This window comes from Cupressus sempervirens, chromosome 2 (assembly GCF_028749045.1).
Source record: "Cupressus sempervirens isolate cs-2001-9-10 chromosome 2, ASM2874904v1, whole genome shotgun sequence".
Lineage (NCBI taxonomy): Eukaryota > Viridiplantae > Streptophyta > Pinopsida > Cupressales > Cupressaceae > Cupressus > Cupressus sempervirens.
The window spans coordinates 431,776,621-431,802,907 of NC_143119.1; the positions used below are offsets into that span (position 1 = coordinate 431,776,621).

Here is a 26,287-nt window from a genome sequence, read left to right on the forward strand (position 1 = left end):
CATTAGTTTAAATAAAATCTACAAAACTTAGTATGACATATATTAGATGTATCATTTTTCTCTTTTAATTTTTTTAAAAATAAAATAAATTAAAAAATACAAAGGACTTATAAATGATCTCTCAAAATTTAAGTAATTATTGAATTATAAATTAAATTAAATAAAAAGATAAAATATTATTTCCCAATCACCTTTTTCAACAAGAATTATAGTTTTATTTCAATAAAAAAATGTTTTACCCATTTGAAAAAAGAAAAAGAAAATAGTGGAGTAATTTTTCTTAACATTTTCTATTATTGTAAATTACAAAACTACCTTAATATTAATAAAAAACAACACAAATTTTCTTATGCCCCCGCCTTTTTTGAAAAATATAGCCCCTTCCATGGAACCACGGGCTAAGGGACTCGAGGCTCTTACGAGGTTAATTCTTCACCTATAACATCATTCTGCATTTCTCATTTGAAATTATCGTTTGTATCCTGACTTTAAAAAATAAAATTAATTCGGGAGTTTGAACAGCTAAAGCTATGGTTCAAAGACCTTATCTAAATTAAAAAAGCCCGCAGAAGCACAGCATTAGGTGGAGGAAAGAAAATATGCTGTGGCAGCCCCCATTGACCCTGAAGGGTAAGCTTGCTGTCTTCCACTTTCCCCTTAATCCAAGAACCAGATGCCCAACATCATTTTACACTCGGCATAAATCTATTACCTTTTCTCATAAACTTTGTTCCTACCCCTCTTCAAATGACTTGATAATTGCTAACGATAGCAGTGCAGAATTGGAGTTGCTTGAAAAGCCAACAGCTGTGGTGGCCAAGGAACAAGAGGAAGTTACGGTGGAAGAAAGCTCAGAGGATGAAGATAATGAAATGATAGCGTCCTTCATGAATGTTTTTTCTGCAGACACATATTTGGAGGAGAAGACGATGGATGGATGGGCGCCAAGTACAGAAGAAGACGTGGAATTTTATGATCCTAAAGTGGGAGATTTGGTGTTGGGTGTTGTGGTGTCTGGCACTGCACATAGAATTGATGTCAATATTGGCGCTGATGCTCTTGCTACCATGCTCGAAAAAGAAGTTCTCCCTCTTCATGATCAGGAGATGAAACGAATCCTGTGTGAAGTGGCCCAAAAAGATAATGCAGATGCAGGGGATTTTTTTGCACCTGGTATGAATGTGTTCACAATGGCTTCACTTGGGCATTTAGCATTTGAGTCTCTAATTACTAGTTTGAATACCCTTAAATTGAAATTCATTACTCTAGATCATGTGTTGAGAAGAACAAGCCAAAACAACTGTTTAACAGTAGTTCTTACACAAGTAACTCTAAAGTTGAATTTATAGCTCTGGTGATGGGCTGGGAAGAATGAACCAAAATTCGTGTGTAATATAAACTCTAACACAGGAAAATTCAATTCATCGACATGAACAGGATACTCTGCGGAGATCCCGGAATACTAAAGATATTTCATTTTTGTCAATCGAGACTGCTGATAATTCTATACTTTTCGGTAACTAAAAATGGACCTGAATAATGTAATCTTGAACTTCACTGGTGGGTTAATCAATGCTCTGTAGATCCCACAGCTCCACATAAATTGGCTTTATGAATTAAAATAGTATCCTGTTGAAGCCAAGATGTTATGTGGAAATCTTGGATCACTCAAGATAGCTTATAATCTCATACTTTGCATTTCATGACTTCAGAATGAAAAGTGATCTTGTGATTTTGAACTTCATTACTGTGAATTTAAACCGGTATCCTTTAGATCGCACACCTCATGGTAAGTCGGCTAACATGGATTAAAATGGTTTGTAATTGTTTCCTACTGAAACTAGGATGATGTTCTGTGGAAATCGCAAATCACTAAACATAAGTTTCAATCAAGATCACTCATATTTTTATGAGTTTTGTTTTTAAGTGCTGATTTATGAATGCACAACTTCAGAATAGAAATGAACATGAATTATGTAATTTTGAACTTCATTTGTGATACAACTAGTACCCTTCAGATCCCAACTCTCAGGGTCGGTTTATATGAATTCAGATAGTTTGTGATTGTATTTTGTTGGATTTAGGTAAAGTGGGCATTGTGAAAAACGAGGAGGCATTGAGCCCAGGCCCAGCACCTGGCCGTCCAGTTGTTGATTTTGGAACAGTACTTTGTGCTGAGGTTTTGGGAAGGACATTGGGTGGCAAACCCCTGCTTTCTTCAAGACGAGTTACAAGGCGCATTGCTTGGCAACGAGTGAGGCAGGTTTTTTTCTCACTCTGTTTTGGTTATGTTGCCAATTATTATGATTAGGATCTATTTATCCATTTGTTTTCGTAGATATTGTTTTCAGTTATTTACTTCATTTCTCATGCAATTTCATGAAACTTTTACTTCAATGACAGGGGTGTAAGGATCTCTTGATTTCGCAACTGATTTACCCAAATGCATCAACAAAGATACTCATAAAACATGAACTTTTGTAATATATCCCAAATGGGAAGTATCAAACTCCACCAACTACAGGAGAAGAATCATAGTTGCCCACTGCTGTTGCACTATAAAGTAGCTCTGGATACTCGATCTCAGGGGTGAGTGGGAGGCCACACTATTGCCGCCCATCCACCTCTGCTCCACAGTTGTTTGGAATCTGGCACTCGGTTTAGTTCAGTTAAGGGTTCCCACCCCTATCTATTTCCCTCTCTCCCACTATAGTAGGGGGTAGGGAGGTCTCAATTGCACATTCTCAACATTCTCTCTCTGTATGCGTGTGTGTGGGGCAACTCTCAATGGCATCTACCTCTTAATTAATCAGCCTGGGAAAAATGAGCAAGATATATAACCCTGCTGGTTTATTTGTAATTAGACAGTTCTGTCTCATATTTTGTTGCAACAAGGACTATACCAGGGTTGTTTCTTCATTGCTGCTCCATCACAAAAAGGGACACACCATTTTTTGTATGTTTATGGTTATGGTGTTGATTACTGGGAAGTTTGTTTTGAGTCTTTGACAAACCTTGTGTTTTTGGTAGTGATTTAATATCCAGAGCATATCTATGTCCTTCAGGGTTTTTAGTAATGTTTGGGCCTAGTGTACAAGACTTTTGTTAATATGGAACTATTTGTATGCCACTTTAAGATGGGGACAAGGGAATGTCATGTCACTTGTTATGACGGCCTTTCCTTTTACTCAGGACAAATGATCAAAAACAGCTTCTACACAACAATCCATGTTTCCAGGAACAAGTTGCGGTCTCCCATCTTCTGCAGAGAGGTCCGACATACATCTTTAATAACCACCTCATCCTGAGATGGTATACTTCCAATTTTGAATCTATTGTTGAGAACCCAATTTAGAGTGGCTATTCACCTCAAAAAATCTCATAAAGGTGAAGAATTAAACCTCATATCAGTATCCTTGTAGAACTTCAACTCATCTAGTATTATGTCTCTAAAGCATTGTTTGGTGTTATCCTCTATTTATATAGTAAAACTGCCATGACCTCCTCATCAGCCTTAAACCTATCAAAGAAGAAACAATGGGGTTTAGGTAGTACCGCATGGCATTTATTGGTTGGTCACATTGATTTGTTTATCTAGGATAAATTATTCATCAAATAATTTTATATTTTCTTGTTCCCACCTTAAGAATGCAAAATGGTCACTTTGGCCCTATTAGTAACATCATAGAGATAACTTATTGGCATTTTAGTATTTTACCACTGTTATCAAACAGTTTTCCCCCTTCTCAGTTAGTGTTTTTAATAACAAGAAAAACTAATTCACCACAAACGAGTCTTACAATCTCCTCTTTTCAAAGACTCTCTGTGTTTAAAGGCACAACTCCTTTTTTAAAATATTAATCATGATAGCCTTTATTATAAAAGAATTTGAATTAATTGCCCTTTTAACTTGAAAGAACGTAAGGTAATTAAAACATTCTCTCATAAACATAAAATAATGCTGCAGATTCAAAAGAAGATAACTTCACAATCTATGCCACACGACATACATTAATGTGCTGTTCTGATTTCTGATCAAACTTACTGAACAATAAAGATGGATGTACACATTACTTCAGCAAATCAATGAAAAATGCATCATCACAGTGAGATTGAATTCCACACAAAATGCAATCTATCCAAATAACCATACAATCAAATGAGAGATGACAAGAGAATAACCACACGATTAATCACCATTCATCATTAATTTACTGTCACAAATCACCAAAAGGATGCTTATCAACTGTATCAAAATAACTATATGTGTTCTATGTTCAGAGAGTCGACCCTTCAAAGATCTAACTAAACAAAATTAATAGCCACACAAGGCTTCTGAATCAGTCTTGAAAACTAAATCCACTAGGAGGTACCAACTATCAAATAAAATGAAGTCTTTAGAAAATACTGGCCAAAGAAAATAAAACAACTATGGCTTGTGGCCCCTAGATCCCTAACTAATTACCAGCTATGTTGCTGGCATGAACATCCAGTTCTTGGGTCATAGAGAAACCACCACCGACTTCTTTCCAAGCTTTGTGAATTGCTAGAAAGTTCATCAGTTCATTTTGTTGAGGGACTCCAAGTTGTTCTAGGCGCAGCTTCCACATCATCATAATCTGATTGACATGCTCCAACTTTTTATGTTGTGCTTCCAGGTGGTCAGCATCATCATCGAATCGGCCCTGGCAACTATGGTGAGATCTTTAACAGAAACCTCCTTTGCCTGCTTCAATGCCTCTGTTTTTGAAAGGAAAGCTGATTCTACCTCTTTGGAGGTTTTTCCCTCTTGGTCAACGTTCTCCATAATCTTTACATCAATGCACTTGATATCAGTAGTTAAGATTTCCTTCAAACAATTCATCTCCTTTTGCAATTCAATGCACTCGTCCAGGGATTTGTTCGATTACGATGTTTCTCCATTCAAGATTGGCTCGAGCTATGAATAGGAAATCAACACTAATGCTGACTCCAAGTTTTTCAGCAAAGAACTTATTCACCCCATATTCCTGGACTTTAGAAATATTGATGATATACTCATCCCATATTACCTTCTCAGACTCCCAAGCGTTCATCTCAGATTTCAGAGCAATCATTAATTTCTCTGCTCTTGCATTGGTGTTGGTGAAGTGAGAGAAATAGCTGACTACTTGAGAATTCACTGCATAAAACCATTCATCGTAAGCATGGGCGATTGACCTGTCCCTTTTGACCTGTTCAATGAAGCCTTTGTTGAGGGGGGAAGTAACATCTATTACAGATATTGCACTTGGTAGGGTTTCTGTATTTGGATGTTGAAGTTCATGTATATACTCTGCCATTTTACATAGGGACTGTTTAAGCTCTTGCTTATCCCTTTGATCTTTCCGGATACGATGAGAAATCCTGGAGTTAGCAACAGTACATATCTTCATGTCCGTGACTCTAGAGGTGAGGCCAAGGATGGTCTTTTCTATGATATAATCCTGTGGAAGCACATCATATAAACTTTTGTTGGCTGTCGGTTGTCAACTTTAGAACATCTTGCTACCCAATGCCCTGTCTTCTTGTCAATATCTAATACAATTTTGATCTTCAGCTTCTTGGCTTTAGGAGTTTTTCCAAGGCACTTGCTCACCAAATCTTCGACTGGGAGGGTTGCAGGAACTAGGCTTCTCTTCTTACTAACAAGTCGAACCAATTAGGAACAAACGAACTATCCTTGGGAGGAGTTTGAAAAGCAGGGGATGCACTGACAGCCATTGAACTCAAGGTATTTGCCCCTTCTACAGCCTGCTTACTTCCCTGGTCCATTTCACCACTCGAGATCTCAGCCATAGATCCTTCCCTTAGGTCTAACTCAATCGGCTTTGTACAGTTTCCTCAACAAAGTTCTATTGACTTAGCTTCTTCCTGTTGCGCGAGTGAGTCCACTTGATTGAGAGAGAGAATTGAATTGAACTTTGAACAGTTAGTTCAGGTTCAACTCTCTGCTTTGGAACACGTGTAGTGTGAGAGGGGACAATTTCATTAGTGTCACAAATAAGATGAGTTGAACTGGGGCTAGCAAACCCTTCTGAACACTAAGGACACTCGGTGCTGGCCGTCCCTTGCTTGCAGGCCATTGTTCGGTTCTGATTATTACAGGCAAGATTCTGGTTTGCAAATCATCTTCTTCTAGTGTCGACCAGTCAATAGCAGGTAGGGGATAAGCTTCAATCTGCTTAACATACACTGGATCAACCACTTCCTCATTTATCTCCTCAATAACCCTTGAGATGTTGAGTTGAAGATTAAAATCTTTGACTTGCTTCAAGGTAAACCTCGACCACCATCTTTTCCTAACCTTGTAGTGGTCTTGGCAATCTGCCCAATAATCTTCAATCTGAGGGACATGTGAGAAAGACTTTCTCCACTTTTGCCAACTGTTTGCATACTTCGATCAACACATAACGGTCTAGGCAGTGCCAAGATAATCTCAAGGGTTTTCCTTCATATCTCCCTATCCTCAAATAGGTGAAAAGATGTTGACTAGCTGAGTTGCCTCCTTAGATAACCTCCCATTCTCCTTCCCTTGAAGCTCACACACTAGTTTGGCAAGAAAAGTATCTTGAACTCTATTAAAACCTTTTAGGTTTTTATTCTTCTGCAATAGGGGTAGTATTCATAAATGGGCATGTTTTGATTCCACACCTGATGAGGAAGGCCCTTCCATTCTCTTCCACAAGCCAGAATATAAAACAAATATGATGACATATAAAAGCTAGAGGTTGCAGACACTTTGGAAAGCGCCTCTTGTAATATTGTTGCCATAATATCAACCCAATCAATAAATTTATCTTTCCCTAAAATAGTTTGGATGAAAAAGTACTCAGTTTTCCCAGTGGAAAGCATGTGAGTTTCCTTTCACTTTGTTCAATAGGGTTATGATATCCTTAATCTCCAAAATCATGCGTTCTCTGGTTAAAGGGCGTGGGAGACGGGAACCACCTCTTTTTGGTTTGAGCAACCAACCCTTAGCAATTGCATTATTGTACTCATTAGTGTTGGTGGTGAATTGGGCATAGGATGAATTGATAGTGTGGTCCTCATAAACCTCGCGTGGAGGGATTTTCAATGCACCCATTACAACAACTCTATTCACATATACTAGGATTTCTCCACTGTAGGTGTGGATACACATCTCAGTACCATCATACCTATCTTGGCATGCTAGAACAAGTTTTGGGCAAGGGATAGCATCGGGAAAACTAGAGGCTTGCAACAACCCATTCTTTGAGACCTTTTCGAATATTGACCCAGGCTTTGCATTAGAGAATCTAGCTACTAACTTATCAATGTCCTCATTGGCAAGGAATGTATCCTCAATCTCGGGTAAGAAACTACTTGTGGCCGACTGTTTGTCTTTCTTAGACAATTTGGGGCAAAATGCGTCCATGAACAATTGGGGTTGACTAGGCACAAGCAGAGAAAAAGACCAAAAGAAAATACACAAAGAAGAATTTAATCTGCAGGAAAAGAAACAACAACCAACAGAAAAGAAATGAAGGACTCAACATGTTGGCTGCACAACAAAGGCAATAGGAATGAAAAGAAAGCAACCTTTTTAATGTATGTGGCCTGGAGAGAAATACATATAGATGGAAGAGAGTATAATTGAAAAGACAAGGTACTTTCCGGAAAAGAGGGGTAAAAATTTATTAAGACAGAAAGGAATACAACAAGGAGAGCTCAACAAGGAGCTCGACCCTGAGCAACAAGATCATCAAATTCTTGCACCATCTCAAAGGACAGTTGCCTCCTATCCCTAATATTCCAACCTGGATCATGACTAGAAGCCCATTTGGCTAAACAATCAGCAATTCTGTTCCATTCACGAGGAATATACGTGAACCTAATGAACTGAAAAGAGGTAGAGAAGAGAATAATTTGCTTAACAACAGTGGCCAGTTGCCAACTAACATCCTCAAGCTCCTGCGAAGAAAGCATGTTCACCACCACCTGGGAATTAGACTCACAGATAAGCTTACTCCATCCCCGCAAGCAACACTGTTCCACAGCATATAAAATAGCTTGAGCTTCCATGAGATTGTTAGTATAATCACCCTTATGAACTGAGAAGAAAAATTTAACATCCCCAGAACTACAACGAGCCACTCCGCCAATACCAGCAGGGCCAGGATTCCCATGGGAAGAACCATCAGTGTTAATTTTTAGAACTCCACAGGGAGGAGGAGTCCAATGCCCATCCCGGTTAACCCGACCCTTCCTCTGATGGTGAAGCTGCCTGGACATAGAAGGAAACCTATGAGATGCAGCCCCATCTTGAAGATGAAAATTGAGGCGATTACAGATAGCAAGATCAACCAGATCCATACCCCCATCAAGCTCACACTTCACATGAATAGTTTCCTGAAGAGAATGTGATATTTTCCACCAAAGATGCAAAACACCAAGCCGAACATCTTGGAATATGCGACGATTCCTCTCCAACCAGATATACCAAAGCATGAAAGATGGGCCAGCAATCCAAGCAGCATGGAGAGAAGAAGACTTGGAGGGAGCACTACCCAAGCGGGCCCAGAACTTAGGCAAAGAGGAAGCATGCCGACAAGAGCAACCCCAAGCGCTCCACCAAAGGTGCCGTATCTGAGTAGAATAGGAGCAATGGAAGAACAAATGGGAGACAAAGACAAGGTACTTTCCATCATTAAATGTTTCCTTCAATTTCGCACATACTGAAGCATGTTTTGTCATCATTACCATTAATCATTAATTAATATGTATCTTTCCCACAGGTTTCGAGAAAGAAAAATCATCCTTTGTACTGCTGCTCACTTGGACACGTGTCTTTGCCAAGGTGAACTTTTAGGCCTATGAACTATGAACTATTGAATTACTAGTAACAGTTCAATGTTCAAGTTCGTTGGTCGTAAAATATTTGAATTGATGCTCATAGGATGGCAAGACAGAAATCTACCGATTGAATTGTTGAGCTTGAACATAAAGTGTTCAAGGTTCAACTTCAATAATGAGCAGCAAGGTCTGATAGGTTGACAACTATTCTAAGCTTAGATCAACCTGGCACTTTGAACTCGCGAACTTATGAACCTTGAACATTGAATACATTATGTTCAGAGTTCAAGTTCAATCCTAAGTTCAGCAAGGATGGTAATGCTTAAGAGAAAGGGCCTTGGAAGCTTTGAACTAGTGAACTTCCAAACTTCTTGATTCATGCTTGAAACTTATTGATGGAATGGAGGTTTCGGTTCGACATGTGACAATTAGATATGGTGTGGACCATACATGGGTAATAACCCCCATCAAACAAACTTAGAACCTTGATCAAAAGCTTTGTCCCCTTACACATTGAAATCTAAAACTAAGTTAAATAGGAAACTAGAAACAATAATAACAAAAACAATAAAAAAACCCAAATCCTCTCTAAAAGTCAAGTTTTTTACTTACCTTTGTAAGATTTGGCTATGGAGGTAGGCACCCAAGATCCAAAGGCCTAATGGAAAACACAATGAAACAAGAAGATCAATAACAAGCATAAACTGCATTTCTATCAATGTATGCAAAGATACAAATGCAAATGAATCTACAATGAATTAAGATTACAAAAGGATTACCTTGGTTATATAGGCCAAGTTGAGACTTCGGATATCACAAGATTATAACAAGATTTTTAATCTTATGGTATGGGACATAGTGTGTAAACCTTAATGATAAGGTGTGAAGAGGACCTAATAGTGAAGTTAGTTGGGTAATATCCTTTTTTACACCAACAACCTTGAGTATCTTCTTTGCATTCTTGGTGAACACATCATCGAAAACTGTCCTCACGACCTTTTGCTCTTTTGATCTTTTAGAATATGGAGAGTCCAACTATTTGTGGCTCACAAAAATTTGCTTGAGAGAAGACATGACCTCAGTCCTACAATTCTTTGCAAAGTGATAAAGTTTGTAGAAAGTCTTGTCGCCCATAATCACAGTCCCCATAAGGCCACTAGTGCAATTGCATTGTTTGTGGCAATTTGGGCAACATTCTCTGCCATCAACTCTTATATCACCCTTTGCAACTGTTTGTGCAAAGTCTCAGCCTTCTTCACTAATGCGGTAGTGAAAGCCACTAAAAAGTTTGTCAGTGTTTTATTCCTACCATCTATCCAACCATTTCGATAAAACGCTGGAGTCCTTTTTCTGCCATATTCTTCTTTGGTCTTCTACCACTAGCTCTAGAGTTTGATGGCTCTCCTCTAACAATGAGTCAACAAAATTACACATGCTTGAAACATTGCATGGAAGACTATTGAATCTGTGGGCCAATAAGATAATCTCTAGATTATTTAGGGGTAGTTGTGGAATTTTTCACCAATATAAGTACTTCCTGGGTCCTCATCCTTTTAATTTTTTCTCCTCATAATTAAAAAATAGGGCATTCATTTCTCTTCACTTCTTACTACACCTGGCTACAAAATTGGATATCCTGGCGAGTTTTTAAAGCAATGACGTTTTTCAATCAAATGATGCCTTCTCTCCTATTAAACCCTTGATAATGCAAGTCATTATGCCCTTGATGTAACAACCTGCCTTGTTCTGTTATTTTTTAATGTTTATTTCTTCTTGTAATTTTGTCAAACAATTGTCTTGCAACCAAATTTCTTATAGTTTTCAGCTTGATGTTGATCAATGGTTTCTCAAGATTGTTTGTGTTTCATATGAGATGCAAATAGGAGGCAACATAGAACCATATGCAACTAATAACAATGACCATTCATTGATTTCTTGTTTCAGATTATCAGGAAATTACAACTACCATAACAATAATATCTTCTCATTAAACTCAACGCATTATATCAACTATAAAGTTCAATGATGGTCCATAACCATTGCAGTTACAGCAGTGTCAATAGTTCTGAAATTGCTACAGTAACTTGCAGCTACAGTGATCCGGACTGCTATAGTAAGTTGCTGCTACAGTACCGCGCTACAATGATTCGAGTTGCTACAGTAACTCGTTGCTATAGTGATTTCGACTGCTACTGTAACTCGCTGCTACAGTGATTCCGACTGCTACAGTAACTCGCTGCTATAGTGATTCTGACTGCTACAGTAACTCGGTGCTACAGTGATTCTGACTGCTACAGTAACTCGCTGGTACAATACCGCGCGACAGGAGCTTGCTGTTACCATGTTGAATCTCAAGATCATATCTTTCAATGGCGTCAAGATTTCCAGCTTGAAGGGATTTCGTTCTTCAAACTATTGAGATATAATCTCCAGAGTAATACCCAATTTCTTTGATATTTCCAAGCATGCTAAAAAGAAGCTCTTCCATTTCTTTTATAGTGTTCTCACAAGAGCTCCATCTTTCGTTTTCTCAATGTGGAATAAAAGATAACTCCCTTTATGTAACTTATGTCTCCAATGTGTTATAAAATAAAGGGGACTCTTTTAATTTAAATATTTCCCACAAACTATAGTCTATGCATTAATAAAGTTAAATATTTAAATTTAACTTTATAAAATAGCTTTATCGATGCATAACAAATCTTATTAACGATAAACAAGTCTTCTTGTTGATTTTAAACAATTATCATCGACATAACCATAGCCAAGATGACTTACTATAAATAGTAAGTATGCCCAAAGTTGCCTCAAAACCCCTCAGAAAGACCTGCAACTGAAACTATCTAGGCCAATTGGCCTCTAAGTTCCTTATATGTCCTGGTTAGCCTACGAGACCGTGGGGAAATAGGCTAACGACAACATCATGCTATGAATGTTAAAAAGGGGACATTACAGTCCGCCCTTCCCAAAATTGCTTGTCCTCAAGCAATTTCAACTCTGGATGTTGTAATATTTGCTCACTTTCCCAAGTAGCATCCTCCACTGATAGATTCCTCCACTTGACCAAGTACTCTTTGATGATCCGCCTGCGAAGCACCCTCTCCCTAGAGTCTAGTATAGCCTCGGGAACCAAGATAAGCTTTCCCTCATCATCAAGAGGTGGCAATACTATTGAAGACACCACATTGTGGCCCAATGCCTTCTTAAGGCGTGACACATGGAACACATTATGCACTTTACTGTCTACAGGAAACTCCAACTCATAAGCTACTTTGCCCACTCTCCTGATTACTTTGAATGGTCCATAGTAGCGTGGTTTCAATTTCTCTGCTCCACTCTTCTTGAGAGAGGACTGTCTATACGGTTGTAACATGAGGTACACCATGTCTCCTACCTCGAAAGACCTCTCAATCCTGTGCTGATCAGCATATTGCTTCTGCTGATTTTGTGCCTTTTGCAAATTTTCCTTCAAGGATCGCATAATGTCCTGACACTCCTGCAAAATATCCTTGGCCTTAAGCACCCTATTGTCCCCAAATAACAAATCCAGAAAATTAGGAGCATCATACCTGTACAGTGCCATGAAAGGGGACATTTGAATAGACATATGGAAAGAGGTATTATAGCAGTACTCCCCTAGATGTAGCCACTTCACCCAAGCCCTCTGTTGCCCTGCAATGTAGTTTCAGAGATATCCCTCAACCCACTTGTTCACTATTTTTGTTTGCCCATCGGTTTGGGGGTGGTAACTGGTACTCGGAGTGAGCTCTGTTCCACATAACCTGAACAACTCCTGCCAAAAGTGGCTTATAAATCTGCTGTCTCTGTCACTGACTATGCTTCGTGGTATCCCATGTAGTTTGAATACCTCTCGAAAAAATAGTTCTGCTGTTTGTGCTACTGAATACGTAGACGAAATTGCAAAGAAATGTGCAAATTTCGTCAATCTGTCTACCACAACAAAAATACAATCTCGACCCTGTGCCTTGGGGAGGCCTGTGATCAAATCCATGGAAATGCTATCCCACTTCTTCTCTGGTATGGGTAGGGGCTGTAGTAAACCACCTGGAAAGGAATGTTCCTGTTTGTTCTGCTGACATACTAGGCACTCCCTAACAAACTGAAGCGCCTCTGTTTTGAGTCCTTTCCAAGTGAAGCGCTCTCTCACCTGCCGATATGTTTTAAAGAATCTAGGATGTCCTGCCAATGGTGAATCATGAAATGCCCTCAAAATCTTCTGCTTCATAGCAGACCCAGGTACTAAATAAATCCTTTCCTTGTAGATGATCAGATCATTTACAACAGTGTATCGACTATCCTGAATAGTTCCTTCAATAACACTAGATGCCCAATTATCCTTGGCATACTTTGCCAAGATCAACTCTCTCCAATCATCCATGACTATCCCAACAACAAGCAAATAAGGCCTTCTGGATAAAGCATCTGCGACAATATTTTTCTTCCCTTTGACATAGACTATGTCAAAATCATAAGCCTGTAACTTACTCACCCATTTCTGTTGCCTGTCATTAAGATCCTTCTGTCCAAGGAAGTGTTTCAAGTTGTTATGATCTGTTTTTACTGTGAATCAGCTACCTGCTAAGTATTGCTTGAACTTAGCTAGCGCGTGCATGATTGCTAGCATTTCTTTGTCATAGATGCTATAAGTTCTCTCAACACCTCATAATTTCCTGCTCTCATATGCGATGGGATGTTTGTCCTGCATGAGGACAACTCCTACGCCCTCTCCCAAGGCATCACACTGCAACTCAAAAGGCCTGGTGAAATTTGGAATGGCTAAAACAGGGCATGTACTCATCAACTCCTTGAACCTGTCAAAACAATCCTGAGCCTTCTCTGACCACTTGAAACTGTCTCTCCATGTCAAATCTGTAAGTGGTGCTGCTATCTGTGAAAATCACTTCACAAATCTGCGGTAGAACCCACAAAGCCCAAGAAATCCCTTGAGTTGTGAAGTGTTTCTCGGCGGTGGCCAATCCAGAATGGCCTTGATCTTGTTTGGGTCAACTCGAACACTTCCTGCACTAATAATATGCCCTAGATAGGGCAACTCTGTCATCCCGAACTCGCATTTACTCATCTTGGCATATAATGACTCCCTCTCTAGAATGCTGAGCACTACATCAATATGCTTCAAATGTTCCTCCCAAGTACGGCTGTATATCAGTATATCATCAAAAAAAATCAACACAAACTTCCTCAACTGATCTCTGAATACTCTATTCATAGAGGACTGGAAAGTGGCGGGGGCATTAGTCAACCCAAAGGGCATGACTAAGAACTCAAAATGTCCGTAGTGGCATCTAAAAGCTGTCTTCTCCACATCCACCTCTCTAACCCATATCTGGTGGTAGCCAGATCTCAAATCAATCTTAGAGAAGTAGCATGCACCGTACAATTCATCAATAAGCTCATCGATGCGCGGAATAGGGTATCGGTTTTTTATTGTCTTCTTGTTTAGCTCCCTATAATCAATGCACATCCTCATTGTACCATCCTTCTTCACCAATACTACTGAAGAAGCGAAAGGACTCTTGCTTGGCCGTATGTGCCCCATGTTAATCAACTCCTTGATTGCCTTCTCTATTTCATCCCTATATCTCTTTGGATGGCGGTAGGGTGTGATGATGACCGGCTTAGCCCCTTCCTCTAACTCAATAACATGCTTGATTCCCCTATTCGAGGATCTCCCTGGAGTTATCTCACCAAGCACCTTAGTATGTTTGGTTATTATTTTTTGTACATCAGGTGGATACTCCTGTTTATGCTGCTCTGTCACCTCAGGCATTACTCTAAACTCTGCTGTCCACTGCACCTAGTCGTGTCTGAAGAAACTCTGCATCCGCTTGAGTGACACCACCCGAAGTCTCCCATCTGACAGACCTCTGAGCACTATCTTCTTACCATTTGCCTCAAACCTCATTTCCATTTTCTGGAGGTTAAATGTAAACTCTTCTAGAGATTTCATCCAATTCATCCCAAGCACCATATCCTGATCACCAATGTTGACAACAAAGAAATTTTCCACCATGTTATAATCTCCCAAACGAAGCTGCAAGTTGGAGATTTTCTTGGTACAGTCGATTTTGAAGCCATTGGCAACCATCACCTTAAATCCCTTATGCTCTTCTATATGTAGCTCTCTGCGTGACACAAACTTTTCATCAATGAAGTTATGTGTTGCCCCTGTATCAATGAGTGCCACAAATCTTTGTCCATTCAAAGTTCCCCTAACTCTGAAAGTGACGGCCTCCTATATACTGGACAACTGAGCTATTGTGCTATCACTGTGTGCTTCCTCATGTTAAGAATTATCATCTCCATCTGATTCTAATGATTGCTCTGAATCTCCATCCACTGACTCTTCGGCTGAAAAGTACTCCATCTACTTAGCTTTTGCTTTCAATGGACACTTATGTGACAAATCCCAAGGCTCCCTGCAATGAAAACAAAGCTTCTTCTTCCTGAGATCATTAAGTGTCTCATTGTCCAACCTCTTGCTTTCCTCCTTAGGTGGCTGAGCCTCTCTATGAAAAGGTTTACTGTCCTTATCTTTCCTCGAAGGGTAACTCTTTTCTTGGAATTTATTTTTAGAAGCTGAAGAGGAATCCATGTCACGAGCTTTCTTAATGGCTTCCTGCAAAATGGGAGGGTTGAGACCTTTAATCCACCCTCTCAACGGATCAGCTAACCCATCCATAAATAGAACCAGTATCCTCCATTCAGATACATCTGTTACTAACACTGCAAATTTATGAAATTCTGAAATGTATATTTCCAATGATCCCCATTGTTTAAGCTGAGCTAACTCCTTCAAATGGAGTTCTAGATCTTTCCTATCAAAACATTCAATCAGTCTCTCCGTAAACTCCACATATGAGGTAATGTGTGCATGACCCATAGTGACCATACCATGATGCCACCACTCGTGTGCTAACCCATCTAGATGAATTGCTGCATACTTAATAGCTTCTTCCTCAGGCATAAGGTTCAATTGAAAGTATGTGTCAAGCTTTTGAACCCAAGCTCTTGCTGTAGACTTCCCCGAGCCATCATAATATGGTAACTGAAGTTTTCCTACTTTCTTCCGTAGCTCATAGCTCTGGTTCCTGTCATGTCCACATGGCATATGTTTCATCCGTACATCCATATACTCCCTAAAGTTAATTGCACCAGTAAAATCTGGACCTCCGGCTTCCCAATCTCTCCTCAACTGGTCCTGGATATCAGTGATTTGGGGCTCTGGTACGGGCTGCTCTAGGGCTCTAGGAGGAAATGTGGGAATCATGGGCCTTGAACTCACTGTCCTAGCTTGCTGGGGTGCATGACCGAAATTGTTCCCAACTTGTTCACCTCCATTATGTGTCCCATCCTGATTATTCCCATTCTGATTGTTACCATTTTGATTATTACCATTCTGATTATTTCCTCCACCCATGTTAGCATTCAACCCCATTTGACGAGCCATCATTTGCATCATAAGCTCCATTCTCTGATTTTGTTCCTGTGCCCTCTGTTTTGCTAATTGCTGTCCCTGTGCCAAGGTCTCTAATAACTGTAAGAATCTTTCCTCTCCAGGATCCCGAGCATTCCTGTCTCTCATATTGCCAATAACCTGTTCACCTGTATCAATATGATCCTCTAGATTTCCCTGTTCCTCTTGTCCTATGTTTAGACGAGCCTTGGTTCTTCTTAAATTATGGTGATGAGTTAAAGGTTGAACACTCCAATTTGTCTTATCACCACCTGTTCATTGTGTTTGTACCCACTAGGATGGCAGGATAAACAAGCTCTGATACCACTATAACAACCTGCCTTGTTCTGTTATTTTTTAATGTTTATTTCTTCCTATAATTTTGTCAAACAATTGTCTTGCAACCAAATTTCTTATAGTTTTCAGCTTGATGTTGATCAATGGTTTCTCAAGATTGTTTGTGTTTCATATGAGATGCAAATAGGAGGCAACATAGAACCATATGCAACTAATAACAATGACCATTCATTTATTTCTTGTTTCAGATTATCAGGAAATTACAACTACCATAACAATAATATCTTCTCATTAAACTCAATGCATTATATCGACTATAAAGTTCAATGATGGTCCATACCCATTGCGGTTACAGTAGTGTCAATAGTTCTAAAATTGCTACAGTAACTTGCTGCTACAGTACCGCGCTACAATGATTCGAGCTGCTACAGTAACTCGCTGCTACAGTGATTCCGACTGCTACAGTAACTCGCTGCTACAGTGATTCCGACTGCTACAGTAACTCGCTGCTATAGTGATTCTGACTGCTACAGTAACTTGCTGCTACAATGATTCCGACTGCTACAGTAACTCGCTGCTACAGTACTGCGCGACAGGAGCTTGTTGTTACCATGTTGAATCTCAAGACCATATCTTTCAATGGCGTCAAGATTTCCAGCGTGAAGGGATTTCGTCCTTCAAACTATTGAGATATAATCTCCAGAATAATACCCAATTTCTTTGATATTTCCAAGCATGCTAAAAAAAAGCTCTTCCATTTCTTTTATAGTGTTCTCACAAGAGCTCCATCTTTCGTTTTCTCAATGTGGGATAAAAGATAACTCCCTTTATGTAACTTATGTCTCCAATGTGTTATAAAATAAAGGGGACTCTTTTAATTTAAATATTTCCCACAAACTATAGTCTATGCATTAATAAAGTTAAATATTTAAATTTAACTTTATAAAGTAGCTTTATCAATGCATAACAAATCTTATTAATGATAAACAAGTTTTGTTGTCGATTTTAAACAATTACCATCGACATCCCGTTGCCACTGGATGTCCGACCATATCCAAGATGACTTACTATAAATAGTAAGTATGCCCAAAGTTGCCTCAAAACCCCTCAGAAAGACCTGCAACTGAAACTATCTAGGCCAATTGGCCTCTAAGTCCCTTTAATGTCCTGGTTAGCCTACGGGACCGTGGGGAAATAGGCTAACGACAACATCATGCTATGAATGCTAAAAAGGGGACATTACACTTGATCATGCTCAATGTGCCATGCTTACATGGTGGGTCCTTTCTATGTAATAGCCCCTATTTGTAATAAATATTTAATAGCTAAATAATTGAATTTAAGGAATATATAGGTCAAATGGTTATTTAAATATATAAATTATATATTTGATAAATAATCATATTATTAAATGTATAAAACAAATAAATAATCTTAAACTATAATACATAAGAGAACACTTTTAATGATAAGTAATGAATAAAATAAAATAATATTTGAATCAATTATATGAATATCATATATTAATAATCTAATATGAATATTATATATTAATAGTCAATAGTCATTGTTAAATAGTCAAAGGCACATGATAAACACTAACCGTTGTGAGAATAGTCGACACTCTAATGATAAAAGTATCTACAAGGAAATGGAAACTCTATTGGCAATCCTTTGTTTACCGTATGGGTAAATAGATTAATGCATACAAACAATGAAACACAAATATGCAACAGTAGTATTCCTTTTATTATTTGCACATGCCAAAAGACATTACATTATGCTTCCAATGATGATTACAATGATTTCCCATGGTGTACATATACCATTCCAAATAACCTTCCCGAAGGGGTCTGTTGGCTACATAATAAATAATTATCATCTACATGCTAATCTACCCGTCGACTACACAATATCTACCAACGACATCAACCCATCAGCTACACAATATTTACCAACATCATCCCCCTCAAAAGAAAAAGTCGTCTCCGAACGACAATTAAAAAATATTTGAGACAAATTAACAAACAAAATACATTAACTGACTAACTACAACAAGATAGATCTGTTTCTATCACATCACTTTCACATTCGTCCCGTGCCTGCATTGGTCTCCAACCCACGATGCATCTGTAGCCTTTGCTAACACTGTCTCCTTAATCAAGCTGACCTTGATAGCCACTCGTGTTGCTTTCTCTTCCAACTCTTGGGTACACTTAGCCAAGTGTCGCTCTACTGCCCTCAACTGGATGATCAGCTCCTCTCGAGCTCTCTATGCATCCACCAAGACAGCTTCACGTCCAACACCTACTCCAAGTGCCTCAAAATGTGAAATCCCTCTTGAAATGCTTGCTCTAGTGCTTTCTCCACCTCTGGCACACTATGTCTGCAGCAACTGCAGGTCTCATCAACTAGTCACACTTCCCACGACTGATAACTGAACCGGGGTCTAGGGGGCATCGTGATAATTTGTCTTTCTCCTTTTCTTTGTTGTCTTCCGCGGCAAAGGTTCTGATAATTTCCACTTTGCTAATTCCCACTTAGCTGTCCGGAACTTCCCCAGAAATATCCCTTTCTTATCTTAAGACTGCTATTTCTCCCACGAACATCCTTATAGGGAAGTGTCATATTCATATAACCGATATTGACAAAATGCAGTGACCAATATGAAGCACGGTATATATTTAGTCAGCTGGGTTGACACAAATAATAGAGTTAACCATAATGAAGAACAATCATAATCGAGAAGCATGAGTCAAAGGTTCTGAAGCAATCTTAATATCATTGGCTTCCTACATAAGCTCATTTGTGGTCTTCCTCCCATGACAGAAGCATCGATGATAGCATCGGTTATGAAATACAATCATCATCCTAGTTAGCTGATGAGGGCAATGTTTTAGGCATTAAAAATGATTAATCAATAATTAGTTAAACATTCATGTCATGAACCCGCCACTATCACTCAAACTTGGTGACCAAAAGCCACAACCTTATTTTACCCCTTCAAAACTGTTGATAATAGAGGTATAAAAAGAGGTTTGGAGGGAAGGAGGACATTGATGAGGAAGAGAGAAATATAATAGATCAATATGGAAAATAGGAAATAGAAGGATTGAAGGGGATCAAACGGTAAGTCTAAAGCCAAGAAATGATTAAATTGTAAATTTCAGAATCCATTCTGTTGACAGGTATTCTTATCACTATTCTGTAAGGTGGGGATACCATCATGTAATACATAAGATCCTGTTTATGTGTGAATCTGTTATATTAGCTGCTGAGGATAGTTACAGTGATATAAATATACAATGATAAACATATACAAAGAGATACACTTACATACATACACACACACACATATGTATATCTATGTGTATGTATATATATGTATGTGTATATATATAATAAAAGTATAGCTAAGCTCTTCATTATTACTTTGCTAATAAAGAAGGAAGGCTGAAACAATTCAAGGAATGGTGCTTTAAATCCCAAAAAGATAGTCCCCAAGATAGGGTGAGGATAAATCACCTTCCAATCCTTGAGGGCAAAAGTCCCAAGGGAGGGCTTGGGTCTGGAAACTTTGAGAGAATCTATCAACTGGTCTCTATGCGCCTTGGATTGTACTCAAGCCTCCTCTCACCTTATAACAAAGTAATATTGGATCAAACTTAGCAATAAGTTAAACTACTTAATATGAAGAATCATTGTCCCTACTTGTATCATATTTTTATGAAAATCAATGCATTTTCTTGTCATTGAATTTAGGATTTAAGAATTGAGGTTAACTTAAATAATAATTGAACTCAAATTACTAGGGGACATTACAATTGGTATCAGAGCTTTCATCCTGCCATCCTGTTAATGCAACAAAGCCAAAAGGCGCAAGGAGCCTTTAAAAAGGGAGAAAAGGAAACATGCAACAAACAATATAATGGGCGAGCCAGTAAGCAATGAGCCGAGGACATTCACAGAGATAACAACCAAAACATCAATTGAACAGAATGAAAGAGCCCAAGCCCTTATGAAAGCCTTGCAAAGTAGGAACAATTCAATAAATGAGTTTAGAAACCCTAGTAGGAAGGACATTAGTACAAATCAATTGGAAAATAACAACCCAACATCTATAAAATCATCCCTCCTATCACGAAGTGATACACCAAGGGAGGAAGAGGGAAACAATCACCTCCCCAGCAGCACAAAAGAACTAGCAGAGGCTTACACAAATTTAAGTGCTGAAACAAGGAGAGATATATCTTTTAGGGATTACTGTGAAGCAAAGAAATCAGAATTTCCTAGGAGAGAAAGGGAACAGCCTAATAAGGACTCGAAACACAAGGCAAATAAGGTCACCAGCCCAAATTTTCACGGATCTGACAAAGTCACAGCCCATGGATGGTTGCAAAAATTAAACACCTACTTGACCCTCAATCCCATGATAGAAGAGAGGCAATTCAATTTGCCATCCTACACTTGGAAGGCCCAGCCCACGATGGTGACACTATGGTATCCTTACCAAAGGGTACACAAACATAACCTCTTATGAATAATTCTCACAAAAATTGATTAAAGATTCAATTTTAAACATTCCCAAAAGGATTTCAAAGAAGCGACTCAGCAAAAACAAACAAGGACAGTGGACGAATACATCCGTAGATTTCAAAGAATTTCAATAGGAGTCATTGGGTTAGATGAGGAAAAACTAACCTATATTTTGGTAGATGGGTTAAATGAATCAATAAAGAGATTGGTGGCTTCTTTACAACCAATTGCTTGAAATGATGCAATAGAAACAAACCTAAATATAGAAACATCATCCCCTTATAACAAATGCCTAATCATCATATTGAAGGAGAACCACCGCAAGGATTGCCTAGACCGCAAGGACAAACTAAAAAGGAAAGGTTTATGCTTCACATGTCAAGAGCCATGGGATAAGGACATGGCTTCCCTAAGGAAAAATCATGTTATAGATGCAAGGAAAGATGGGGAACCTGTCGATAAATGTTAAAGCTAAGCTCACCAATTAGAAGCAACTTCTGATAAGGGAATGAAGAAAATCCCAAAAAGAAGGCTAAGAATAATGCACAATAAGACCATGCTTAAGTGGAAAGGGTTGACGAAAGAAGACAACTTGAAAAGGAGAAATTTTTCAACTAAACCTTAAATTGCTTGAGGACAAGCAAATTTAGGAGGGGTGGATAATAGCTCCTATCTGTAATAAGTATTTAATAAATAAATAAATAAATAATTTATTTTAAGGAGTAAATGGATCAAACATCAAATAAATAATTGAGTAGTTATTTAAATATATGAAGTATATATATTAAGAAATAATTATAATATTAAAATATATACAATAAATAAATAATCTTAAATTATAATACAATTATGAGAACACTTTCAATGATAAGTGATGAAATGAAGCAATACAATATTTGAATCAATATATATCTATTAATAATATAATATGAATATCATATATTAATTGTCAATAACCATGGTTCAATAGTCGAAGGCACATAATAAATTGTAACCATTGTGGGAGCAATCGACATTTTGATAGTAAAAGAATATACAAGGGAACTAAAACTCTACTGGTGATCCCTAGAGGAAAGTGTCATATTCATATACTTGATATCGACAAATACAATGACCAATATGAAACACAATAAATATTTAATAAGCTGGGTTGATGCAAATACAAAGTTAGCCGCAATGAAGAACAATCATAGTCAGGAAGCATGAGCTAGAGGTTATGAAGCAATCTTAATATCGTTGGTTGTCTACAGAAGTATATTTGTGGTCTTCCTTCCTTGATGGAAGCATCTGTGATAGCATCGGTTATGAAATACAATCATCATCCTAGTCAGCAAATGAGTCGGGTGGTGATTTAGGTGTCGAACTTGACTAATCAATAATTAATTAAACATCCACATCATGAAATATCACTATCACTCAAACCTGGTGACCAAAAGCCACAATCTTATGCTACCCCTTCAAAACCATTGATAATAGAAGAATAGAAAGAGGTTTGGAGGGAAGGAGGACTTCAATATGGAAGAGAGATAGAATTGATCAATCTGGAAGGAAATAGAAGGACTAAAGGGGATCGGATGGTAAGTCTGAAACCAAGAAATGATTAAATTGTAAATTTCAGAATTCATTCTGTAAATAGGTATGTATTCTTGTCACTATTTTGTAAGATGGGGATACCAGCATGTAATACATAAGGTCCTATTTATGTGTGAATCTGTTATATTTGATTCTGAGGATGGTTACAGTGATATATATTAATAGACAATGATAAACATCTATATATTTATATAATAGAAGTATGGATGAGATCTTTGTTATTACCTTGGTGATAAAGAAGGAAGGCTGAAGCAATTCAAGGAATGGTAGTCTAAATCCCGAAAGGATAATTCCCAAGAAAGGGTGGGGATCTATGACCCTCCAATCCTTAAGGGAAAAAGTCCCAAGGGAGGGCTTGGATTTGTAAACTTTGATGGAATCTATCACGTGGTCTCTAAGCTCCTTGGATTGTATTCATACCTCCTTTCTCCTTATAACAAAGTAATATCGGATCAAGCTTGGCAATAAGTTAAATTGCTTAATATAAGGGATGATTGTCCCTACTTGCATCATCTATTTATGAAAATCAATGCATTTTTCTATCGTTGAATTTCGCATTTAGATTGAGCTCAATTTACTGGGGGACATTAGATTCTATTGGTACCTTGCATTGGACATTGGATGTTGGTCATCAAAATAAAAATAAATTTTATGCAATCATAATTGAAGGGTCTTCATTCATTTGAATTTGAAATTATTAAAGAAAAGAGAAAAAAATTAGAACAAAACAAATATGGCAGGGTTAGAAAGAACAGGAAATTATGGTAGTATAGAACCGGGTTTTTTGTTCTTTAGGGTTTTGTAAGAATTTGCCTTAGGGCAAAATTCACCCAGGAACTAAGAACTCAAACACAAGCACAACTGTAGACCAGAAAGAGAGAGTATGATCAGAATGACGATATATTCATTCAATATGCATTATGAGTACACTAGGAGTGCCTTTATATGAAGGCATTTGAGATACATTTAGAATTTCTTGGAATCAGCTATATGATAAGTTATACAACCAAGCACATGTCCACCAGATATGGGTTATCCCCCATTAAGCATGGAAGTAAGTGCGATGATGAGAGGATAAGCCTACAAGGGTATAACATGCAAATCAGTGTTGTAGACAACATGTGCTAAAATAGAGTTGCTTACTTCTGTGTTGTCAACATGATAACTCAAAAAGGTGCGCAAACTCCTAAGTGTCTCACAAAATAAATAATAAAATAATGCAAAATAATAAAATAATACATTAACCTAAGTAAACTTAAGTAAGTGTAAATAGTAAATACGTATTTACACCAACAGGTTTGGAAATCTTAAAAAAAAGGAAAAAATAGTACAAAACAAAATAAGCACCTTTTCCTAATGCACTCGAAGCTTTGATAAATCCTTCAAATTGTATTACCAATCAGTCAACAATCTATTTGATTTTTCTGATTGCAATTGTTGAAGACTTAATTTTCGATCGCATCTGTCGAAGACAAAAAAAACAAAAAAGGAGATTTAATAACTGCTGGCATGTTTTTTTTATCAGTGTATGAGTTTTCTCTCCAAAATTCACTGTCTTGCTGAGAAACTTGCAAGTTACTCTAAAACACTCGGTTCGTGAGTCTCTGGCAAGTTACTCACCGTGTCAAAAAGCTTGGTGATTCGCCGAGAACTCACTGATCTTTCAGCTAAGGTTTCTGATTCTTACTTAATATCTACATCATTTACATCTAGGGGACAAATATTTGTTCTCCCTCTATTTAACATATAATATATGCTTGGCCTAAAAGCTTTTAGTAAACATTTCTTGAACTGTGGCTTTATTGTATTGTATTATCTTAAATGCTTTTGCCTGTTTACAAAGACATTTTTTCTGCAATCCTTAAACCCAACCTACTAAAATAATGGTTGCCGCCTTACTTTAAGTGATGCTGTAAAATTAAATGGTTCATTGAAATCTTAATTAGCTGCCTGCTTTTACATAGCATGTCAGTGCTTTTTGTCAAACAAGTAGGTATCTCAGAACACTGGCTTACGGGTAAAGTAGAAAGAAAATATGGTTTCGAATCTAGAGTTGTAACTTTTGATTGTAAACCATTTGGTGTTTCACAGATTAAGCAGCTGAATGAGCCCATAGATGTTTGTATTTCAGAATGGAATACTGGAGGGCTTGTTACAAGGATTGAGGTACAACTCATTCTTCAGTAATTCTTTTTTTTTCCATGTATTTTGAATTGATTATCCTGCGAATATCTTGCAGGGCTTAAGAGCATATCTTCCCAAAATAGAGTTGGTGAACAAACCTTATGAGAGTTTTGCAGCCTTGAGAGCCAATGTAAGCCTATTCTCATAAAGATTTCATTTATTGAAACTTCAAATCACTATACTGAAAAAGTAACATGGTATACTTTTTAGTACTCGCTGATCCTTTTAGTCATTTAATTTGATAAGCAACCTAGAATTTGAAGATAGTACCATTCCTAGGAGATTGAGCATGTCTTTGATTCACTATTATTCATTTTTTCCCTGTTTTCTTTGTAGGTGGGGAGGCAGATAACTGTATTGATTACTAGGGTGGATGAAGAAAATGGCAATATAATAATCAGTGAAAAGGATGCTTGGGTTAGTAATTTAATCTTTGAAATCTCTATTCTATTTTATTTGGAATTATTAATATCTGTTCATGTTAGACGAAAGCATTTGAAACTTTAGCAGCTCTGCAATTTAGCCTAGTTCTATTCTAAGAAAGGAAGATGAGAACTGATTCATTTACACTTAATGAATGCTGGAAATTCTGATGCTGCTTTCCTGAAATCACAAATGTCATAAATTCTCGACACAAATCATATGGTATGTAATGTCTCCTTTCTAAAATAGGATTAATAATACATAATAATAATAAAATTAAAATATAAAATAAATAAATAAAAATAAAATTTAATAGAATATAATTGCATGTTAATTAAGTTTAATGAAAGGTCAAGAGATATGCAATGAAGAGTTGTCACTCCCACAACATAAGACAACATAAGATATAAAAGTGAGTAGATTTCATTTGAAAGGGGACATGGAGGAGGGAAGAAATGAACGGAAGGAATGCCAGAAGCATTAATGGAAGAAGAAAGGAATGGGAAGAAGATAAGGTTGTAATTCTTTCAGAGGGTTTTAATTATGAAAGGTTGTGACACTCACAAAGGGTAGAAATGATGTAGGGCTATGACTCTTTCAAAAGGTTGTAATTGTAAAAGGGTGTGACCATTGCAAAAGGGACAGAAATGATGAAATGGTATTACTCCTCACATTGGAATATATAATATGGTGGTTCATTTGAATAAGACATCCAAGAGAGATCAATTTGGGAGATAATTTATTACTCTTAAAGGGTAGTGATGGAGGGTGGTGACTCGAGCCTTATAAAGGTTGTGACCCTTTTACCAATGCAGTATAAAAGAGATCATTCCAATCATTTAAGGACTACTCATCAATCATCACTCATGAATCCGCAAAAGTAATCATTGATTATGAAATCAAACAAACAACTAATCAACAAAC

The 26,287-nt window shown here is 37.7% G+C and overlaps 1 protein-coding gene across 4 annotated transcripts in view; it reads left to right on the top strand.

Annotated features, from left to right (window-relative positions):
• Positions 1–470: 470 nt before the first annotated feature.
• LOC149572937 (protein PIGMENT DEFECTIVE 338, chloroplastic-like) overlaps positions 471–26,287 on the top strand; it is a 199,628-nt gene continuing 173,811 nt past the window's right edge. For 2 of the 4 annotated variants that reach the window (XM_089814056.1, XM_089814053.1), the window contains exons 1-5: positions 471–1,173; positions 2,085–2,263; positions 24,848–24,922; positions 24,996–25,070; positions 25,277–25,357. In XM_089814056.1, the coding sequence (XP_089670182.1) occupies positions 600–1,173; positions 2,085–2,263; positions 24,848–24,922; positions 24,996–25,070; positions 25,277–25,357 (984 nt within the window). In that variant the 5' untranslated portion in view covers positions 471–599. The remainder of the gene's footprint in view (positions 1,174–2,084; positions 2,264–24,847; positions 24,923–24,995; positions 25,071–25,276; positions 25,358–26,287) is intronic. The other 2 variants (XM_089814054.1, XM_089814055.1) reach the window with 1 other exon arrangement.